At 39.9% G+C, this 19,979-nt stretch overlaps 1 protein-coding gene across 1 annotated transcript in view; it reads right to left on the bottom strand.

Moving 5' to 3' along the window:
• Nucleotides 1–13,695, bottom strand: part of VIPR2 (vasoactive intestinal peptide receptor 2) — a 46,991-nt gene extending 33,296 nt beyond the window's left edge. The window contains exons 1-2 of the mRNA XM_030943751.1: nt 13,466–13,695; nt 10,511–10,613 (exon numbers count right to left, since the gene is read on the bottom strand). Of these exons, the coding sequence (XP_030799611.1) occupies nt 10,511–10,613; nt 13,466–13,516 (154 nt within the window). The 5' untranslated portion in view covers nt 13,517–13,695. The remainder of the gene's footprint in view (nt 1–10,510; nt 10,614–13,465) is intronic.
• Between the last annotated feature and the right edge of the window lie 6,284 nt (nt 13,696–19,979).

Below are 19,979 nucleotides of genomic sequence, written 5' to 3' on the forward strand. Positions count from 1 at the left end.
AAGAATAAATCATGCCAAATTCTGGGCATTATGTCTTCAGATAAGGCAATTAAAAATTTTAGTTTGTAATTAATGTTAAAGATGTTAAAGACAAAAATCAAATTATTATCCCACTGGTGTTATCTCCATAAGATTATTAGCAGTATAAAGGACAGTTTGTTCCTTTCACTAGAGAACATAAAACTTGGATTGGGAACTGTTCACAGCCATATTATTCTTCAGAATATTTATAGTATTAGCAATTCATTATTAATTTATTCTGTGAGGTCATGCCCAAAATCAAGCCACATGAGTTAAATGAAACTTGAAAAGGAATATTTAGAAGTTCTATATTTGTATAAAAACTTCTTAGTGCAATTAAACTTGGACAGCTTGTGTTGACTTAAAATATGCAGCATCCTGCTTTCAAAGTTTAAGTTACTTTCAAAGCACATGTAAACTAGGGAACCAAAGAATGTGTAACAGGACCAGGAGCTGGATTTGTCCCAGGGCTGTGTCCTAGCTGCAGCACGAAGGAAAGCCGGTGGCACAGTGTTCCCATGGGCCTTGCTTTCCTCTGGAAGCATCCATCCAAGTGTGATAGCTGTGAGGGAGCCTCTGAGTGGCACAAGAACAAGGTCTGAAGATGATAAATGAAGATGAGAGGAGGGTTATGGGAGAAATTCTACATTTGATCACCAATTCCACAGAGTCCTCTTTATGCACTTTCCCAAGGAAATGCAATTCTCCAGAGGATTCACTAGCTTATGGGGACTGGGTCTTTCTTCACTCCTCTTAGGATTGTACAGCTCTAAATGCAGCATCTGTTCTATATTCAGAAGGATTATGCCAAAAATAAGGAATTACTAAAGGGAACACTTCACAAAGTTTATCTCTATGTGTAGATAACGTAATGCCTTATCCTCCACTGCCCTGTGTGCTGCATCAGCCTCTCTTGGCATTACCAACAGTATCCCTGAGAGATCTCTGATGGTGGCTTGGCCATCTGTACACAATTTCAGAGGTTTACACTGAGCAGGTCACCTTCAGAGCCTTTGAAATGGAATTTCAACATGCTTAAGTCCTTCCTGAGGTGCAGTTCTGGGTCAAAATCAAGTCCAAATCTCTATGATGCAACACCAGACCTTACTCAAACTAAAAGAATGTTTACCTGAACCAATTCAGGTCATGCTTCCTCCCCAATTGATTTTAAGCCAAAACCAACATAATAACACGACATACAAGTAATCAGAAAGACAAAGAAACTATTTTCTTCATCTGCCAGCACTCAGAACTACAGCGACAAAATGAAACTCTTTTGGCTTTGATTGATGGACTGCCTGAGCCAGCATAAACAAGCCCTGGAGTACACAAGAATAATTATCATCTTGTAAGACCTCAGACGTTTTTATTTCAACCCCATTTCCACAAACAGTGAGAGCTGAGATGAGTCATGAAGCTGTTCATGCACACCCATGGAAGCTGATGACTTTCTCAAATTTTCCCTTTTGTTTAATCCACTCTCTGTAAAATGGTGGCCTTATTACAGTAATCTGCAAACAGCTCAGAGGACTTTGTAAATTTTTTCTTTGCTACTGTACATTGACTGGGCTAAGGTTTTGCCAAACAAGCAGCTGAACAGCATGGCCTTCAGAGCTTCATTGCTATGTTTTCCACAGAAAACACTTTAAAATCTTATTCAAGCTTCAATTGGATGAAATACTATATAGAAAAATTGAAGTTCAAGTCCTATTCCTACCAAAATTAATCAACACAATGAGTATCAAATCTCAAGCTTGCTGCAAGGAACTCAGTATACAAGTTTTTGATGTTCAAAACATCACAAGTCACTAGTGGTTTCTGAAATATGGTTTTTTCCTTTATTTTTCCTCAGTATTTTAGGACGTTACAAGCATCTATGGCCCAGGAGAGAATGGTAGTGTTTCAGATTCCTCAAATCAAATGGTTGAAGTAACACCAAAGATGTATTTCCTGCATGTAGACTACATTCAAATGCATCACAAATCACGTGAGTGAAACTGAAGTGGCTGTCACCAGGACTCCAAGAATATTAACCCTCAATTTATGATTATCTACAGGTTTATTGATAATGGTACAGGACATCTGAGAAAACTGCTGAAATGTCCTGGAGGCATTTATGGTCACTGAATGACTACAGTGGGCATCTGAATCCAGTTTGAATGCTGAAATGGTATTAATTGCTGGTGTAATTACTACTAGAATTAGAACTGTTAAACAGCAATGCATCTTCTGGGCTTTCAAATCACACCTTTCCTCATTGCCCCCTTCTTCAAATTACTTCAGATTTTAACAATATTGCATCCATTTATCTTTTTATCTCAGGAAAACATACCCTTATGCAGAGGTGGGATACAATTCACTTGACTTCATCTTAAAACAATTGAAATTAGGCCAGATTAATTGCTCCCAATGATTGCCTGCTTCTTTCCAGTGAACACAAAGAGGTCTATGCTGCTTTAAATACCACATTGTTGGGAAGTGAAGGTGTGGTAAATGCTATTTTAAATGTTTCTGATTCCCAACATAGAATATCTAACTTGATCAAACATTGTATTCTCCTCTCAACTCACTTTCTACAACTGTCTGTCCAGCCATTAATGCATTCGGTGTTAGGATTTCTGGACTATCATCCATCACTGCATCACTCATAAAATCATTATCTAAAGTTTCATTTTCTGGAAATTTCACCCATCTCTCACATATGTAGGCCTGCTTCCTACTGTCTCTGAAGGATATTTGATCAAGTCAGATAAAAAATTCATATTTTTAGGTTTAAATAAGGCCTTATATTTTAGTTCAGGTAACAATTTTACCAGTAAAATTATACTTTCTATAGCTAGCTTTCTATTTCTTTCTGTAATTCACTTTTAAGGCAAAACTTTAATTGCTCCAATGTTTATTTCATATAATGTCTGTAATTTGTACTTATACTATTTTTAAAGTATTCTAAGTACCCAGATATACTTTAATGTACATATTTTTTTTCTTTTGTGCTCATTATTGGATTTAGTCTCTATGTTTGCACTATGCTTCAATAAATTCTCAAGCATTGAGTGTTTTTGTCCTTTCACTTTGATACGCACACATAAAAAGTCAGTCCAGTTAGATCTGTGTTAGCTCCTCAACTTTTTCTGCATGTCTACTATTATATTCTTCAGCTTTTTCTTTAACTATTGGGCTGGTTCTGGCTGGGATAGAGTTAATTTTCCTCACAGTTGCTAATACTGGGCTGGTTTGGATTTGTGCTGAACAGTGGGTTTTGCTTTATCTATTAAATTGTTCTTATCTCAATGTAAGAGTTTTCCAGCTTTTACCTTCCCAATTCTCTCCCCAGTCCTGCTGGTGGGGGAGTGAGCCAGTATCTGTGCAGGGCTGGGTTGATCTCTGAGTTTAAGCCATTAACAACTCTTAACAAAACTAGCAAAGGCAAGAAGAAAAAAGGTTCTTCATCCCTGATTCTCTGGTGTCTAGAAGAACACTCCTGAAGCCTGCATAAAACAATCCCTTTTCAGTCTCTACATTTACACCATTTATTTCTCTGATTTATCATTCACAGAATATCCAAGAAACAACCAAACTTCCCTGAAATGCTTTGCTCAGTGACTTGCCCAAAAGTCTCTCCTCCTGTTCCTCCAGAGGACACTGCAGATACTATTGTTAGCTAGTTTCAATGAGATCACTTACTTTATTTGAATGTTTGGTCTTTAATGCTTGTCATGCATTTGCAGATAGTTCATAATGAAAGGAAACATAACACACTATAAACTTCATTTCCCATTTTCTTCAGCTTACAGAAGTGGTGCCACCCCATGCATCATCCTGCTTTTTGAGATTCAGTCTTTGAGCAACAAGTTCACTTACCTACATGTGCCTCTTTGTCTATAAAACCATAAAACACTGGGGCTTGTGCTGGAAAATTTTGGTTTTAGACACATTTTATAAATATATAACCACTAGGTGGCACTTCGTATTTGGATTTAAAAATTGTCACTTCCAAGAGAGGTTTAGCATTTTTCAAAACTGTCTAGGCATGCATAAAACATGAAAAAACAACAGAGTGCTTTGAAAATGAGTCAGAAAGTCGACAGCTAGCCTAGGGTTTATTTTTCAATGTTTTGATTTTTGTAGTTAACTTGGCAGAGCAGGAGCCATCTCACCTCTTATGGGCAATGATTTCTAGACTGCAGACCTGTGTGCCACAGCATGGAACTTGGGTCGCATGGGAATTATGAACATATATGGACTGACATTCCTTCTGCATTTTCACACAAGTGATAAAAAAAAAAACCAAAACAAAACAAAATGAAAAATAGGTGCTGCACAAGCTGGGAACAAGGCAGAACTGTTCAGAGCGGGAATAGGAATGAGACAGTCCCAAAAAAGGCTGCCCCACTGAGGGTATTTCCCACCTGCTTTTGGCAGGGCTCTGAGAGCATGAACAGGCTGTGATGGCTCTGCCTTCATCTTCCTCAGAGCCTGTGCCTTCCTCTCCCTGCCCTGCACTGTGACCCTGCCCAGCCATCCCAGGGCTCTGCCCAAACCTGGTGCTGGGCCCTGTTCACCTCTGCAGGCTGATGTCCCAGTCCCAGGGAGGTGACACCTGCCTGGGGACGCCTGCCTTGACCTGGGGGTAGGACCTGCCACACCCTGCCTGCCAAAGTCCCTCTGAGTGGAGCTGCCTGCCTGCAGTCCTGTGACAGTACAAACTCTGGCTGCAATGGGGTCTAGAAGCAGCTCCAATTACTCAGAAACACGGAGGAAATGCCAATGGAAAAACTTTTAATTTCCAGTCAACAAACACTACTTGTAGACAGCAAACAGAAATTTGAAATTCTACAGTATACATCAGATTTAACTAGTTTGAATAGAATGATGAAACCAGTAGAGTTTATCTCATATTAACCTAAAATATTTGAAGTTCATAGGTTCTTCAAAAGCCAGTTCTAGTACCAGGAATGGCAAAAATACTGTATCCAAGATTTCTAAGGGATTTCTGGATTTTCATGAAATTAAACACTTCAGAAGAATTGTCTTGTTATCCTCTTGAAGAACAGTTTCCCTTTGGACAATCAAAAATCTATTGGCCAGTTTTACACTTAGTGTAATTTACATATTTTCAGGGTTCTGTGGGGAAATATGGAAGTTGCCAGCTAAAACTTTGAAAAAAAACCCTCTCAAAAAAGAAAACAAACTTTCATCCAAATTTTCCAGGTAAATCCTGCTTTCCAATTACTCCAAATGTCCTGTGGAGACAAGAGCATTTATTTTTGTAAGACTGAACATCATGATAATCTTACCATAAGAATATTATTTTCTATTCTTATGCAAATATATTAATGTGGGTGTAGTCAAAGCTGTAAGAGATACCCTCATCTTTATGTTGCCCCAATTCTGACATGCTATACATTCTTAAAAATTACTGTTAAAAATCAATCTCCTGTTCATATAAACCCCACCACAAAATATTAACAGTCTCTATTAAGAAGTGGACCATATATTTCTGCTAGTGTGTATTATGTCTAACCCATGTGCTATTTGTTGCATTAGCTGAAGCTTTTTCAGTGTTTTGGTACTCAAAATTCTTTCTTGTGGTATTTCAACTTTGGATGTTGTAGAGAATAGACTGCCATGGCCACAGCTGACAGTGCAAGATTATGTTGGGCAGTATTTCCTTCAGAATCTTCTGAAAAACACAAAAAATTCACCTATGGACGTGCATTTTCCTTCTTCAGGGCTACAAATGCCATATACTAATGTCTACTGGCAAATTTCTATTTCCATTTTGGGTAGAGCAGAATTTTCATATCTTTAAAATCATTGTGAGCACTTGGTGCTTCTCTTCTTTCCAAAGGGGTTTGTTATTGTCACTCCTAGTAAATTTTACTATGTGAGATTTTTGATTGAGGCTGATCAGGATGTTTTCTTGGTATTCACCATTTTATTTACAGTTGGTTACTTTCCAGTAGGCAACTCATTTCATTCAAGGTTCTTTCTCACCTTTTCTCACCCAGCCTCCTTAAAAGACAGAGCTCTGCCTCTCTTCTGCCCTCAGATATTTAAGTACAGCTTCCAAAAAGCCCAGACATTGTCAATACCAGTAAGGGTCAGTTTTATGTGGTGTCATTAATGATGACACTTCAATCAGTGAAAGCCAAAACATAAAAATATCCAAAGCAGCCCCTTTAGCTTCCTTAATTTAAAAAAAAATGTGTGAACTAAAAAGTAGCAACATATCTGCACTACAGCACAGAGATTTAAGAAAGCTAACGTTGTGCTTCCAAGAGTTACTGGTCGTGCATGAAAGAAGTTCCATGACCCCACCATCTCATTTAATTCTACTTTGAATGCTACCTCAGAGGACAGTCAGCACCACTGTAGTCTGAAGTACTGACTCTTTTTAATAGTCAGATATAGAAAACAGCTGCAAAACTAAACAAAACCTGATGCAAGATCTTGATGAGACAGGGAGCACAAGAAAGGGGGACCCTTGAGGAGATTCCTGTTCATGTAACAGAAGAAAGGTCCAATCTGGCTTTGTGTCAGTCTCCTATTTACTAATGTGGAGGATAAAGTGATCACGTTGGTGTGGCTATAGAGAGATGTGTGTGTATTATACACAAAGGTGTGGGGGTGTGTGTAAATGCAAAATATGCATCTTTCTTCCTGGAAAAACAACCTTAACAGGTAAGCTGATCAGATAAATTTGACTTCTGGGCAACTTGTCATGGGTCTGACATTTGAATGTTCATCCCACTATTCTGAACAGCTCTGGTTCATCCACAAGATCATGAGCTCAGTGCTGGAATCACTGAGGAAAATTCTATTGACAGGGCAATTCAGGAGATTGGATTACACAGCAATATTGGTCCCTCTCGCTTTAAACTTACAAATAATGATAAGCATAATTTTGGTGTCTTGTCTCTTTAAATTTCCTATTACAAGTTGCATTATGAAGCTTCTCTTTGAGAGGTTTATGAAATTCTTTCCAAAGCCATTTTTCTTTTTGTCTACATCCCTTCCTCAAAGTTAAAAAGCCATATCTAAAATTAAAAATGTTGTCTGATGTATGGGTCTCACAAAAAATATTTTGGAAATCAAAATCTGAAAAGACACATTTAACTGTGCAACCACTCTGTCCAAGATGAATCAAAAGTCGATAAACTTCATTCTTTTCATAATGAAATCTTTTTTAGAACTTTTAGTTGTAGAAACCTGTTAAAAACCTGTGAGTTTTAACATTTTTGACCACAAGATTTCATTTTTTCACTTGAAGGTGAAGAGAAAGAGGGCAGTTACTTTATAAGGAAAAATTCTAAATACTGAATATACATATAAATACTGAATACTGCAAAAATTTGCAGAAGGACAATTTTTTATGTATTTTCAATCATTTTTCTTAGGAACTTACTATTTTTTTTTTGTTAGAAGACAAACCATTGGTAGCAGATAAAACACAAATCAGTTTTTTTTCCATATAGACCTCAAAATCTATGGCTATTATGAGCTAGTTAGAATGCAATTCATCTGTCCTTCGAAAATAAAGACATGTGCCCAAAGATAGAAGAACATCTCCTAGGCTTCCAGCTAAGGTGCATCCATATCTCAGGGGCCAAATTATAGGAGGAAAGAAGACAGCAAATGGGGATAGAAGCTAATGCAGTCTACATAAAATAAACAACCAGATGTTCTAAAGAGCACTACAGGGAGGAAAGCACTGCTACAGGTCTTTGGAGAGTGACTTCTCCCCTAAATGAAGTGTAATGCTGTCCACTAATGGAAAAGTATGTGCTAATGCTTGAAAATCCCCCAAAGGGTGCAAAGCAAGAGGTTTGGGTGTCTCACAGTTTGACATTGGCAAATGAGCAGAATTTTAGACCAACTGGGCCCCTTGGTTTTAGCATATCCTTAGCATTGTTCAAAGGATGCTTACACTGTTTTTATACAATGTTTCTTTGGAAAACACACTGCTGTGTGAAAAACACTACTGAAGCCAAGAAGTGCTTCATAGACTTCATAGTCAGTGATTTCAGGTGCAATGCAAAAATTACTCAGCAAAATTCTTCAGCCCCTGTCTTGAGACAGCTCAGGTGTAAGATCATTTTATCATGTCAAAGAAAGCCCAATAGCCTTTAAATGTTTCCTTTTCATCTTCCTAACTGGGAGCTGAGAAGATAAGATATTTAATACATAACTGACATCTAATTCAACGAAGAAACTACTTGTCCCATACTATTTGGAGGCTCCGAAATTCAGAAGCTGTGCATGCAGCCAAATTCTGGACCATGTGAAATAGAGGTGCAAAGGTTTCCCAGGTGCCCAATAAATTAATGAAAATATTCCCACTGATTTTGATAATGGAGGTCCAAGCCTTCTGTGGCAAATCTCAGGGAACTCTTATTTCCAAGATCAAGACAGTTCCTTCATAAGACTTCATTAACAGCTTTTGTAGTCAGGTAGCACATACTAAAGCCAGGGAAGTATGACAAGGCCTGTATAACCATCTTTCCCATTCAGGAAAAAGTGGAATAGAATTTGGGAATTTATTGTAAAGAATTATGTTTCAAATGTATTACAAGTTACACGTGGAGCTACAATTTAGCTCCAGCTTGTCAATTTTCTTTAGCTGTTCTACTTTTTCAGCAGTCAGAGTATTAATGTTCAAAAGAGTCCTTATTTCTTTGTATGATTACAGAGGGCTTACTAGAAGAATAAGGACACACAGAGAATGTCTATTTTTGTACGTGCAAATGCAGATATTTAACATAGGCTACTCTCTGGAGGTTCTTGGTGAGGGTATCTGTAACAGAAAGCATAGAACGAATTCTCCTGTAATATTAAACATGCAGTTTTCATAAAGCAGGGAGGGCTTTATTCCAGTCTCCAACAAAATGGAATATTCCCTTAGTTTCACATGGGTATTCAATAAAATGTCTAAATCCTTTCACTGCTGCTTTGCCACTGACTGCAGGGTTGAATCAACACCATCAGACATCTTGTGTCCTACCAAGACATGAGTTTTCTTTCACAGCATTTTACTTCAGGAGGCACCCCTCTCCCAGTGAAAAGTGGCTGGGAAGAAAAAACTGACAGCAAACTTCTTTCTTCCCTTAGGGAACCCAAGATAAAACTGCTGTGCATCACAAAGATACCCTTGGAGCACTTCAGCATCTGGATCACAAAAGTGTATCTTGAGGAAAGCTTGACTTTCAAAGCCATGTAACAGCTAACAGGGAATTTATTGGTTCATGATTTAATTCATTAAGCTGGCCTACTAATTATTTCTCCATCTGGCTTTGCACCAGTATTATTTATGTAACAGCCATCTCTCTTCACTAGTCATATATAAATAAAAGCCTTAAATCTAGATTAATTATTCCAGTAAAATTTTGCATTTTTTAAATTACTGATCTTGATTAATAAAATGGAGAAATTATAATAAAATACAAACTGTTGATGATCCTTTAAATTTTTTAAAATCCAAATTAGTATTAGAATATGTACTGAGTTACACATTTAAATTGAGGAGAGGTGGAAAAAGCATCCTAAGTTAAGACTCATATTTATGCTCAAAGAGCACTGCAGATGGCAAGTCTCTGAGGTCCTATAGTCATCATCAGAGTGTATTCAAAACAAAATGAACACAAAAAGCCCAAATAAACCACATAGTGACAATCTGAATTTGTCACCTTTTTATTCTTCTTGCTGAAAAACGGCTTTACCAGCAGCTTCAACTAACAAGAAAAATGTTATTTTTCCATAAACTTTTTTTCTCCTCCCATGAAAATGTAAGAAGGAAATCTAATAAAATTTAAAAAACCAAAAAAACTCCACCCAAACCAAACAAACCCCAAGCCCAAAAACCTAACAAAACCCCTACATCTACTATTCTTCTTCCTTCCACTAAATGACCGTTTGATATGTAGCTAGCTATATATTTATCTTTCTAGGACAAAATAAAATGAAACAATAAAGTAACAGAGAGAGTTGGAGTTTTGGGCGTAACACAACTGTCTGGTTTTCCCTTTGCACGACTCCATGGTCCTCTAGGTGTGATTCTGATCTTCAGTCTGAAACATTGTCCACTTGGAAAACCCAGAGATATTTTCTGCCACCAGCACTTTACTCTCAGCCATAGCTAGGGAGAGAAGCTTGGCTCCAAGGCTTTCAGCTTTCCCTCAGATTTGCTCTTCCTGCTGGTCCTGTCATCACAGCTGCTCTGCCAGTCAGAAAATGCTACAACAACATCTCAGCATATGAGAACGTGTTTGCTCCCAGCTGGTGCCCCAGCCAGGGCATTCTTAGTGCCTGCACAGCTCTCACCATATGCTTGCTGCAGCAGTGCATCTAATGCAAAATTCCATAAATTCTAAAAACCGTAAAATCCCAAGCACAGCTCAGGCAACTACAGAAACTGCAATCACAACAGCAAAGAAGGAAAAGAGAGAAAATCTTCAATACTCCAGTTATCTCTACATTATAGTTTTCTTACCCTTGTAGTCCACTGGCTTCGCATTCTTTAGAAGTTCCATGCACCTGGTTTCCTCCTTGTGAATCTCCAGCTGAAATCTGCATTCTGGATGGACACCATTCACCTGTGTCAAATTAACAAATGGGTTATGTCTTGAAACTAGAATGAAAATGTTTCATGAAGAATGCCACTACCAATACTGAGAGCAACAGCTTTAACTGGCACAGGTTTCACCCAAGCATGTCCTAGACACACTCAATGCCCATTTTAGCTTCTCACACATTGACATTTCAGAACAAAATGTTGAAATACTCTACTGGCTTCTTCCTGTAGCATTCATTTAACTTTCTAGAGCATTCCTCAGTATTGTGCCACCAGATCTTTTTCTCCAGAAAAACTGAACTGAAAGTGAAAAAGGAGAGTAGATACATTTGCTCTTTTCCCCTTTTGTAGTAAGTTAGGGAGCTGAAAGTTTAATACAAATCACAGAACATGAAAATTGATCAAACTTCATTCTCTTTGACATGGTAAATTCTGCTTTTCTTCCCTTTTCCACCATATATATTTTATCTGCTGAAGGCCCCAGATCATGATTATTTGATTCAAGCAAATGCTACACAGGAAGAAAACCCCACTACTTAAAAATTAAAACACTAATGCCTTTACTGGTTCAAAGCCCTTCCTTCAGCTCCTCGATTTTCAGAAAAGTTTATGTATGTCCATGGGAAGAGACAGGAATACAGCAGCAGTGGAGAGAGAAACAAGGCCCTGGAAAGTTGTGCTGGGGTCAGCTGAATTCAGAGAGGCAGTCAGAGCCTCACAGAGAAACACATGGAGTCTGAAAGAGACTGCATGGGAGAAATTCCTGCAGGAGGTGGCAAATGGAAAAGCTGGAAACGTCAGTGGAGCTGATGGGACAGTTTGATTAGCTCAAGTGAAATCACATCTTAAATAAATAAAATGGGAATATGCAGTACCTCAGTCATCCTCACACCTCACGCTTGTAATTACCAAGAAAAAGATGGTGTCTCTCCAAGATTCTGTCTTTTCTTTCACATCTTTTAAGAGACATTTAATAACAGAATCTGGTAATGATCTCTGATGCATGACACAGCAATTTTAAAAAAATGTTAATAATTAATTAAGTTATGATTCTGGGCCCAGAACCTCGGATCCAGAGTTAGGAATGAGAACTTGGTGATGCTGAAGTCTCTTTGTGGACAAACCACTTGCACAGCTTTTAAAAATACAGTGCAAGAGTCATAAGCATAACAGCAGGGGCTGTGATGAAAACTCACAAAAATCAGTCTCATCTCCAAATGTCTCATTTCACTGTCTGAAACATCAGAACCTGACTGCCTTTTTCATGTCTCTTCTCTATGTTGAGTATTGAAATTATACTTTTCAAGGGCAGAATTCTTTTCCTTTCAAGGACACATATTTAATATAAATTAGGATTTCTAGAATTTTTAAATGAAAGTTCAGCATTATACTGAAAATACCTACATTTTGAAATGTATAATCTTTTTTGCCGATGCAGCCATGTAAAATAAAAGTCCTATGTATACTTAATGTTTTAATAGCACTTTCACAAAACTTATTTTTGGCTCTTTTTCATTTCCAATTGCTAACATTCTGTAACTTGACAGTGGATTTCCTACTCATCAAGAAGTATTACAGTTACTGGGTCTTGGAAAGGAAGGTTCAGTAAATAAAAATGTTAAATAAACGAAGGATAAGTCAAACTAGCTACTGCAATTAAGAAGCCTGCTGAATAAACAACTTCTCTTTCTGGTACCTCCGAAATATCAGTGGTCAATAGTAAAGTTTTGTTAAAAACTTGTTATTACCCAAAGGTACAATATTACTTTTCACAGCTGGGCTACATGCTAAACTGTACTGTACTGTGTTCTAACACATCCAGTTCATTCAGATGGACTTCACAAAGCTAAAGAGATTAAAGGATTCCAAACTATGTGGCTCTGACTACCTCCCAAAACACATCAAGATTTTGAGAGCAGTCGCCACTTTTTAGGACTTGTGCTCATCCATATTTTCCTCTGCTTAACCAATAGTAGGTTATCCTTAGTCACCAGTGAATACAGAACTGCATGTAAAGGTGCACATCGAGCTGGAAACCCAGCTCAGGAGTATCCCTGCATATTAAGCAGCTTAACAATTTCTAAAGCATGTAGACCAGCAATTTGAGGAACATTTCCTCTGACAAGCAGCTTGCACTCACCTTCAGTATGGTTTCCCGACTTTTGGTGTTATACAGTAACAAAAAATATAAAGGCTTTAAAAATTTTCTTTTTGTGAATCGTACTTCCATCAATGTAACTGACTTTTACAATCTACTTAAGAAACGCTTGAAAATATAAAGATGATAAAAGCAGGCGCCCTAAAGAATACTCCAATATTCTGACTACTTTGTACATCGCAATCCCATTGTACATATCACAGAGCAGTTGTGGATGTGGAGCTTTTCCCCCCACGATGACGGCCAGTGGGTTCTGGACCGCTCCCGGGCAGCGCTCCGTGAAAACTCTGCGCTAACCAGCGGTGTCCACGGGCTGCGGGTACACTGCGGGGCACAAGCGGCGGCTCCGCGGGGATGGGACCGTTCCCGGCGGAGCGGAGCCGTCCCGGGGATGGGACCGTTCCCGGGGATGGGGAGCCGTCTCGGGGATGGGACCGTGCCCGGGGATGCGGAGCCGTCCCGGGGATGCGGCCGGGAACGCCGGGGTAGCGCCCCGGGATCCTGGCGGGGGCTGCGCCCGCTCCCCTTGCCTTCTCCTCCCGGGGACAGCCGGAGCCAGCGGCGAGAGGCAGCGCTGTCCCGCACCTGCCGCGCCGAGCCCCCGCCCGCGGAGCTGCGGGACAGCCCGGAGAGCTCCGCTCAGGCTCCTCAGGTGAGCGCGGTGCACCCAACCCGGCCCGGGCCCGGAGCGCTGCCTTGGGCGGGCTGGCACTTACCGGCGCCAGGCTCCAGCAGAGCGAGAGCAGCACGATCGGCAGGGTCCTCATGCCCGCCCAGTGCCCGTCCCAAGGCGCTCCGCGGGCCCCGTTGGAAGGCGGGGAGCGGGGTCCGGGTCCCGCCCGGCACCATAGGGCCCGGGGCCGCTGCCGGCTCCCCCGCCCGCTCCCGCACCTGCCCCGCTCCGGCGCCTCAGCTGCCGGCCCGACCGCGGCCGTGCCCGCCGCCGCTCTGCGCGGAGCTCCTCCTCTAGCCCCCGGCTCCTGCCCGCCCGCCCGTGTCTCCCCTGCCCCTCTCCTCGCCTTCCTTTTCTCCTCCTCCCTCTCGCTGCCGCCGCCGCTCCCCCCATAAGAGCTGCGAGTCGCTGCCCTGAGCCGGGACCCCCCCGCCCATCGCTGCGCGCCGCAGGTGCCGCCGCCACCCCCGGGCTGCTCCGGGCACTGGATGCTTCTCACCTCTCCCAGGTGCCGGAGAACCCCTTCTTCCCGGGATACACGCCCAGGGAGCCTGGGTGCCCGTCCCGGCAGCGCATCCGTGCCCCACCGGGCTGCCTCTTGCCGGTGAAACCAGTAAGGTCATGGAGCACAGACCCCTCAAGCCAGGCACGCACGAAAAGCGTTGAGGGGTGAGTGATGCGATCCCTGGCAGGGTCCGTTTTACCACTGTATTACTAAATCTTTTCTCCCCACAACTCTTTTTTTCAAGTTCTCAATAGAGAACGAAGAGTTTAGGGCAACTCCGTGTTATTGCCTGGCAATTTACCCCAGGCATGGATCTGGATTTTGCCTCACAAGGCATAGAAAGTACACAGTTAGGTGACATGTTAGCACATGTCTTGTTACAGAAAAAGAAACGTTTATATATTGGCTTTTAGCTGAGAATGGGAATATATTACAGTTGCCTTTCCATTGACTTAATACGCGTTGTAATGTAAGTATTATGTACTAAAAGGGACTGAGGAGACAGCATAAAACGCTCCTAAATAGCCCCCCCAAAAAATCAGCTACAAGCAAATCAAGGACACTTCTATGAGAAAAGCTAAAGAGAATTTAAATTTTTTAATGTGTATGCAAAAATTATTTTCATATATTAAGGAGAAATACCTGATTATAACATCTTTGGTATCGTAAAAAAGAAATCCTACAAACTAATAAACAGTATTGAAACCTGCATGCTGAGAGCAGAGGGAAAAATTAATGTAGAAAGAAAAACTTGTAGGATGGTATATTGTCAGGTAATAAAAATATTCTCACTGTAGCAGAAAAGAATACCTCTTTGGATTGACTTTGATCTGTATGTGACAGGTGGATTGAAGGGCCAGATTGCATCTACTGACACAGCTGGTTTGCAGAGGAGACTGGTTATGCCATTAGCTCTGAGATTCCTGGGCAAGCTCTCAGGTCAAAACTCCTGGACACGGAGAATTGCACAGTGCAGCCCCTCTGGTTCCTGAGACTGGTGTCTGAGATTCCTCTTCAGGCTCTTGGTTGACACAGGCAGTCTGGATCTGCTCCTCACAATTTCTTAAGAGCTATCAGTCTTTCCAAAAAAACAATCTCAAAACCATTTCTTTTATCATTCACGAGAATCTGATCATTACTGCAAGGCTTTGGAAAATCCTTCCAGTCTTCTCTCTTTAGAAGTCCTTTCTGCCATTTGTGATGACTGGCATCCCGCTAAGAGAGCAGTCGTTCTCATGAGTGGAATTAATACATGCCAGGGCTCATCAGGTTCACCAGCAATAAACCCCAGGGCAGTGCCTATGCAGAGGAGCCACCAGGCAGGCTGTGCCCCAGCTGGGCTGCCCCAGCAGCTGAGGACACAGGAGTGCCAGACACCAAACCCCAGTGTTTAATTCTTCGAGCAAATAATTCATTAGGCTGTTGAAGCTGAGTAGCCTGGGAAACCAATTAACAAATTACTGTTAATGTTCTGTGTAGAAACAGTCTTGGGAACTGTCATCATTATTCCTTCTGTGGAATGACAGAAGCTAATATCTCAAATATTAATAGTCCACATATCCTAGAACTGGCAAAGAAATTTTGAAACTTAAATCTGTTCTATCAGAAGATTGTACACAGTCAGATTTTTGTGGTGTTTTGTTTTCAATGAATCAACACTTTTAGGTGAAAAGAAATATTATCAGTTATTTCTCAACCCTTTCCTCTGTTGCTGTTTCCCAGTGACTCTTTGACATGAAAGAGACAGCAGATGAAGGAGATGCATCAAATACTAATATTTTTGTTTATATCTAGCTAAGGGAATTTTTTTCCCTAAGAAGAAAACAAATTCTTGATGGATGAAGTCCAGCAATCATGGTTCAAGTTCCTTTCACTTAAACATATTATGGTTCTGTGCTGTGTTACAGAGGATGTAGAAGGGAAATAAAAAACAAGAATGAAATTAGAACAGCTGTTGATATATAGAGGTAAATACAAATGAGACTGATAATCTTAATCATCAACGAAAAGATAGGTTTATGAAAGAACAAAGGAGTCATAAAAATTTAGACAGAGTTGATTTGATGACATTTCTGCGAAGGGACTGTCAAATTAAAAGGAAAAATTTTATGCAGGTATCCATGAGGCACAGGACTGCAAACACACAGAGAGAATGGTGTCCAAACATGGACAGAAATTCATCACAATAGAGGTGGTAGAGAAGTAAATGCATTTTGCCTGAAATAAATAGTATTTTGGATCAGCTGAGCCTGGGTGTTCCTCAGTGGGCAGTAAAAGTGGAAATAGGAAGTTCACAGTGGCAGGCAGTGCCAAGGTACGGCAAGTTCTCTGCTCTCACAACACATCCAGGACCAAAAGCTTTTCCTCAGTTCCAGTTGTTGGAAGAGTCTGCCTGCTGAGGAAAGGTACATGCCAGTAGAGCTATAAGTAACAATTACTTGCTGCCTGGCCATCTGTCTGTTTGGAATCCTCTAATACAGTGCTGGCAGTAAGTGGCTGATTTAGAGTTTCCATACTGAAGTAATGACACCAATCCTCTTTGAGCTCAAGTCTTGTTTAAATTGTTGATGGAGTTCAAGATGCTTTGAAAATTTATATTTTACCCCCAAATCCTCTTTGTGTTCTGTGTATAAAGCCTCCAGATCCACAGCTTTCATTGTTTAAAAGGAGTTTTGTTTTGTTTAATCATCTAACAATTAGTGCATACATAATGCATAACATAAATTTGCCAGAAATACCTAAGCTGCATGAAAAGTTTTGAAGGGTTTCCCTCACAGCACGTGTACAAGCCATCCTGAACAATGTGCCTCTTGCAAGCCTGTCTGTCTCTTGAGCTGCTCATGCTGTTTCATGTGCTTTGAGCCCTGCTTTCCAGACCACAGACAGTTTATGTGGAATGCTGTACCAAGTCTCATTGCCAAAGGAGTGCTCTTCCTAGGTGTTCACACTTTTCAAACACACTAGGTCTTCATCAGATATTCCAAAATCTCCCAAAGGCATTCTCTACTGTCATCCTGCATTTTGTTAGGTTGTTTGTTTGGTTTTTTTTTTTCTTTCAGTCCAAATATTTAAGGAAAGATTCCATCAAGCCTTGGAAATAGATTTTAGAAAGGATTTCCAGGAAAGAAAGACTGCGACTAATGTATGTGCAGTTTGGATCTTTTATACTGGAGAAAATAAAAGCTCTGTAAAATTTTAATCAGTAACTATTAACACACTTGATCTTACTAAACTTGTCTCAATGATCAGATAGAATACAACAAAGAAGGCTCCAGGTCTGAGTGAGGCAAACTGTATGTGTCCTGCAAATGACAATGGGATTTCAGACCTTGGGCACGCTCTGGGGGATGTGTGGCTGCAGCACCATCCTTTGAGAAAGAGCACTGTGATGCTACTATCCAACTCTCCAGCATCAAACACTGTAGCTGCAGTAAGAGGAGAAAATGAAATTCATGTTCTCTGTGTTTTATTGAAGATCCAGATGGTGTTCAGGAGTTCTAAACTTTTGTCACCATTACCAATCATATTATGTGTCCATAATCTCTTGAACCCTCTGTTGTTTTCTAGGCAGAGAAGCAACACCACACAGCCAGAGAGTTTTCTAAGGAAAGGCTGTCCTCAAGTGTGTCACCTCAGCTTTTTCATTCTCCTCCCTCTGAGCATCCCCAGCAGTGTCCTGCTGTGTCTGGCCATGAAGAGTACCTTTATGATGTAGTTGAGGGTGCATCTTCTTCTAGTGGTGAGGCTCAAAGTCTCCACAAAACACCTTTTGGCAGCGGCCTGTGCAGTGGCAGATGCCAATATCAGCACACCAACTCCATCCCAACACAGAGACTCCCAACCAGTGACAGTGACATGGGGAACCCTCCAGAGTTGTCTTTCTGTAATGTGTGAGCAGCTTGGCTATAAAAAGATGTTTCTGCAGATCACAAACACAAAGAAATTCAGTGAAAACAAAGCCACTTTCCTGTCTGGTTTGTTAAGTTCAGGACTGCTGAATAGCTTGTTTAAAGTGATGTCTGTAACTGTGAAATCCTCAGTCAGAAAATGGCACAGGGACGCTTTTCACTGAAGATGCAGAATGTACAGTGCTTAGTGTAAAGTATGCAATTTTGTTCTTGCTCTCTTTCAAATTTAGAAGACTTCCATGTAGTTTCAAAAGAGCAAGAGAGATCCCTTTAGTATAATGAACTCTTTCAATTTCTTATCCTCAGATCCTTATTATACTTATTAAACTAATAGGCATTCAGTTACATTCACATGTGTAGGTGAAGTAGAATTTGATCTTTTAAATTTATTAGTTAAATTTAAAATAAAGAAGTCAGGTATTTGGCATAATGGAAAGTACTTGGCTAATGCAAATATAACTGTTATTTGTTTCAAAGATCCAGATTTGGTCAGTGGTTTGGTTTTTTTTTGGGAGTTTACTGGACATGAAAACATCAAATCTTCTGATACAATGAGAAGAAAATTTGCCCATTTAATTTTAGGGATTTTGTAATGATTAGTTAGGATGTTTGGTTTTATTACTGTATTTTTTACAACTTAAAGGGTAGGTCTTCCCACAACACTCTAAAGACAAAACAAAACAACTACAGAAAAAATTAACTGAAGCGGTATAAAAGGCTTTAGAAGAATAGACAAGAGTAAGTGCAGAAGGGAAAACAAATGAAAAATAAAATAAAATACAAGTAGTGTTTATCAAAGGGAGTTAGTACTAGCATGAGATGATACTTTACTGGAAAAAAGTGAGAAAATATCTTTCTATACAAAGAAAAGTCATTAGATTTTTTCTAGATACCTGTCAGTAATGTGTTTGATATATTGCCATGGAAATTGCTTGTTGAATTGATAGAGCTTATTGAAACATCTATTTGATTAAAATGTGATTAAAGAAGCCTGACTAATAATGCTGAGGTATAGACAGAAGGAAAAAAGGAAATAGCAAAAACGTTCCTCAGAGATCAGGCCAGGGTCCTGTTTTATTCTTTTCAGTAATTATTTTCATCTTTGACAAAAAAAAATTTGCTGCTGATTCAAGGTGCTGTCAGCAGTAAGTGATATTCAGGTAATCCTACAGAACTGGATCACCTGAAAATGAAGTCCTAAAAAGTAGATGGAAATTTAATAAAACAAGATGGAACATCATGTGTTAAAAACAACAAATTAATGTTACCACCATAAACTGAAAGGCAACAGCAGGAAGTCCTTTGTATGCATGTCAGTGTGTGGCAAATATGAGTATTAATGTGACATGGCTGTGAAAAATAGATGTGATCTCAGGACACATGGGACAGAGAACTTGTTGTAGAGTTAAAAAGCAATGAATGAGGTCTGGTCAAGTCTTATCCGGAGCACTGCATATAAATGTAGCAATCTGCAGTCAAGAAGATTAATTCAGCAGATAAAGAATATATTAATGAAGACCCAAGGATTTTAGAGAATGTTTGGTTCAATTGCCTGTGAAAATGTAAACTGAGATTAAATATGTCATCAGGAAGGGAACACTAAAGGAAATTTGGCAGAAAAAATGGGTGGATTAAGCTAGGTGAGAGTAAATGCGCAGATTCATAATCAGGTGCCTGTTCTGGATAAATATTTTAACAGTGAAGGCAAAGAATTTTTTTTTTCCAAGATAGAACATGTTCAGCCAGTTGAAAGGATTTTTCTGTGCCTCTGTGCACAAACAATAGACTGTGTTTTTCTCTAGGCCTTTTCCAAGCTCCTATACTACTTTGTCATAACTAGTCCTTCTCCAAATTTTCGGTCAAAATCGCTGTTCTACAGAAAACCGATTGCTGGATTTTTTTTTTTTTACACAGAAAAAGTTGTTTTCTATACAGAGTGCACACCTTTGTGGAAAGTTCTATTTTTCATCAAAAATCTGACTATTTTTGCCAGAAACACAAATATTTAGCTTTTGGATAAATATTTCTATTTGGGGCTTTTCAAAACGAGCATAAATTTTGCTAGAGGGGAAACAGAAGTCCCTACTAGGCTCTACTTTCTGAAATTTTTTTGTTCAATGGAACCTTTTCTTGGAGCAGATCAG

Source organism: Camarhynchus parvulus, chromosome 2, assembly GCF_901933205.1.
Source record: "Camarhynchus parvulus chromosome 2, STF_HiC, whole genome shotgun sequence".
Lineage (NCBI taxonomy): Eukaryota > Metazoa > Chordata > Aves > Passeriformes > Thraupidae > Camarhynchus > Camarhynchus parvulus.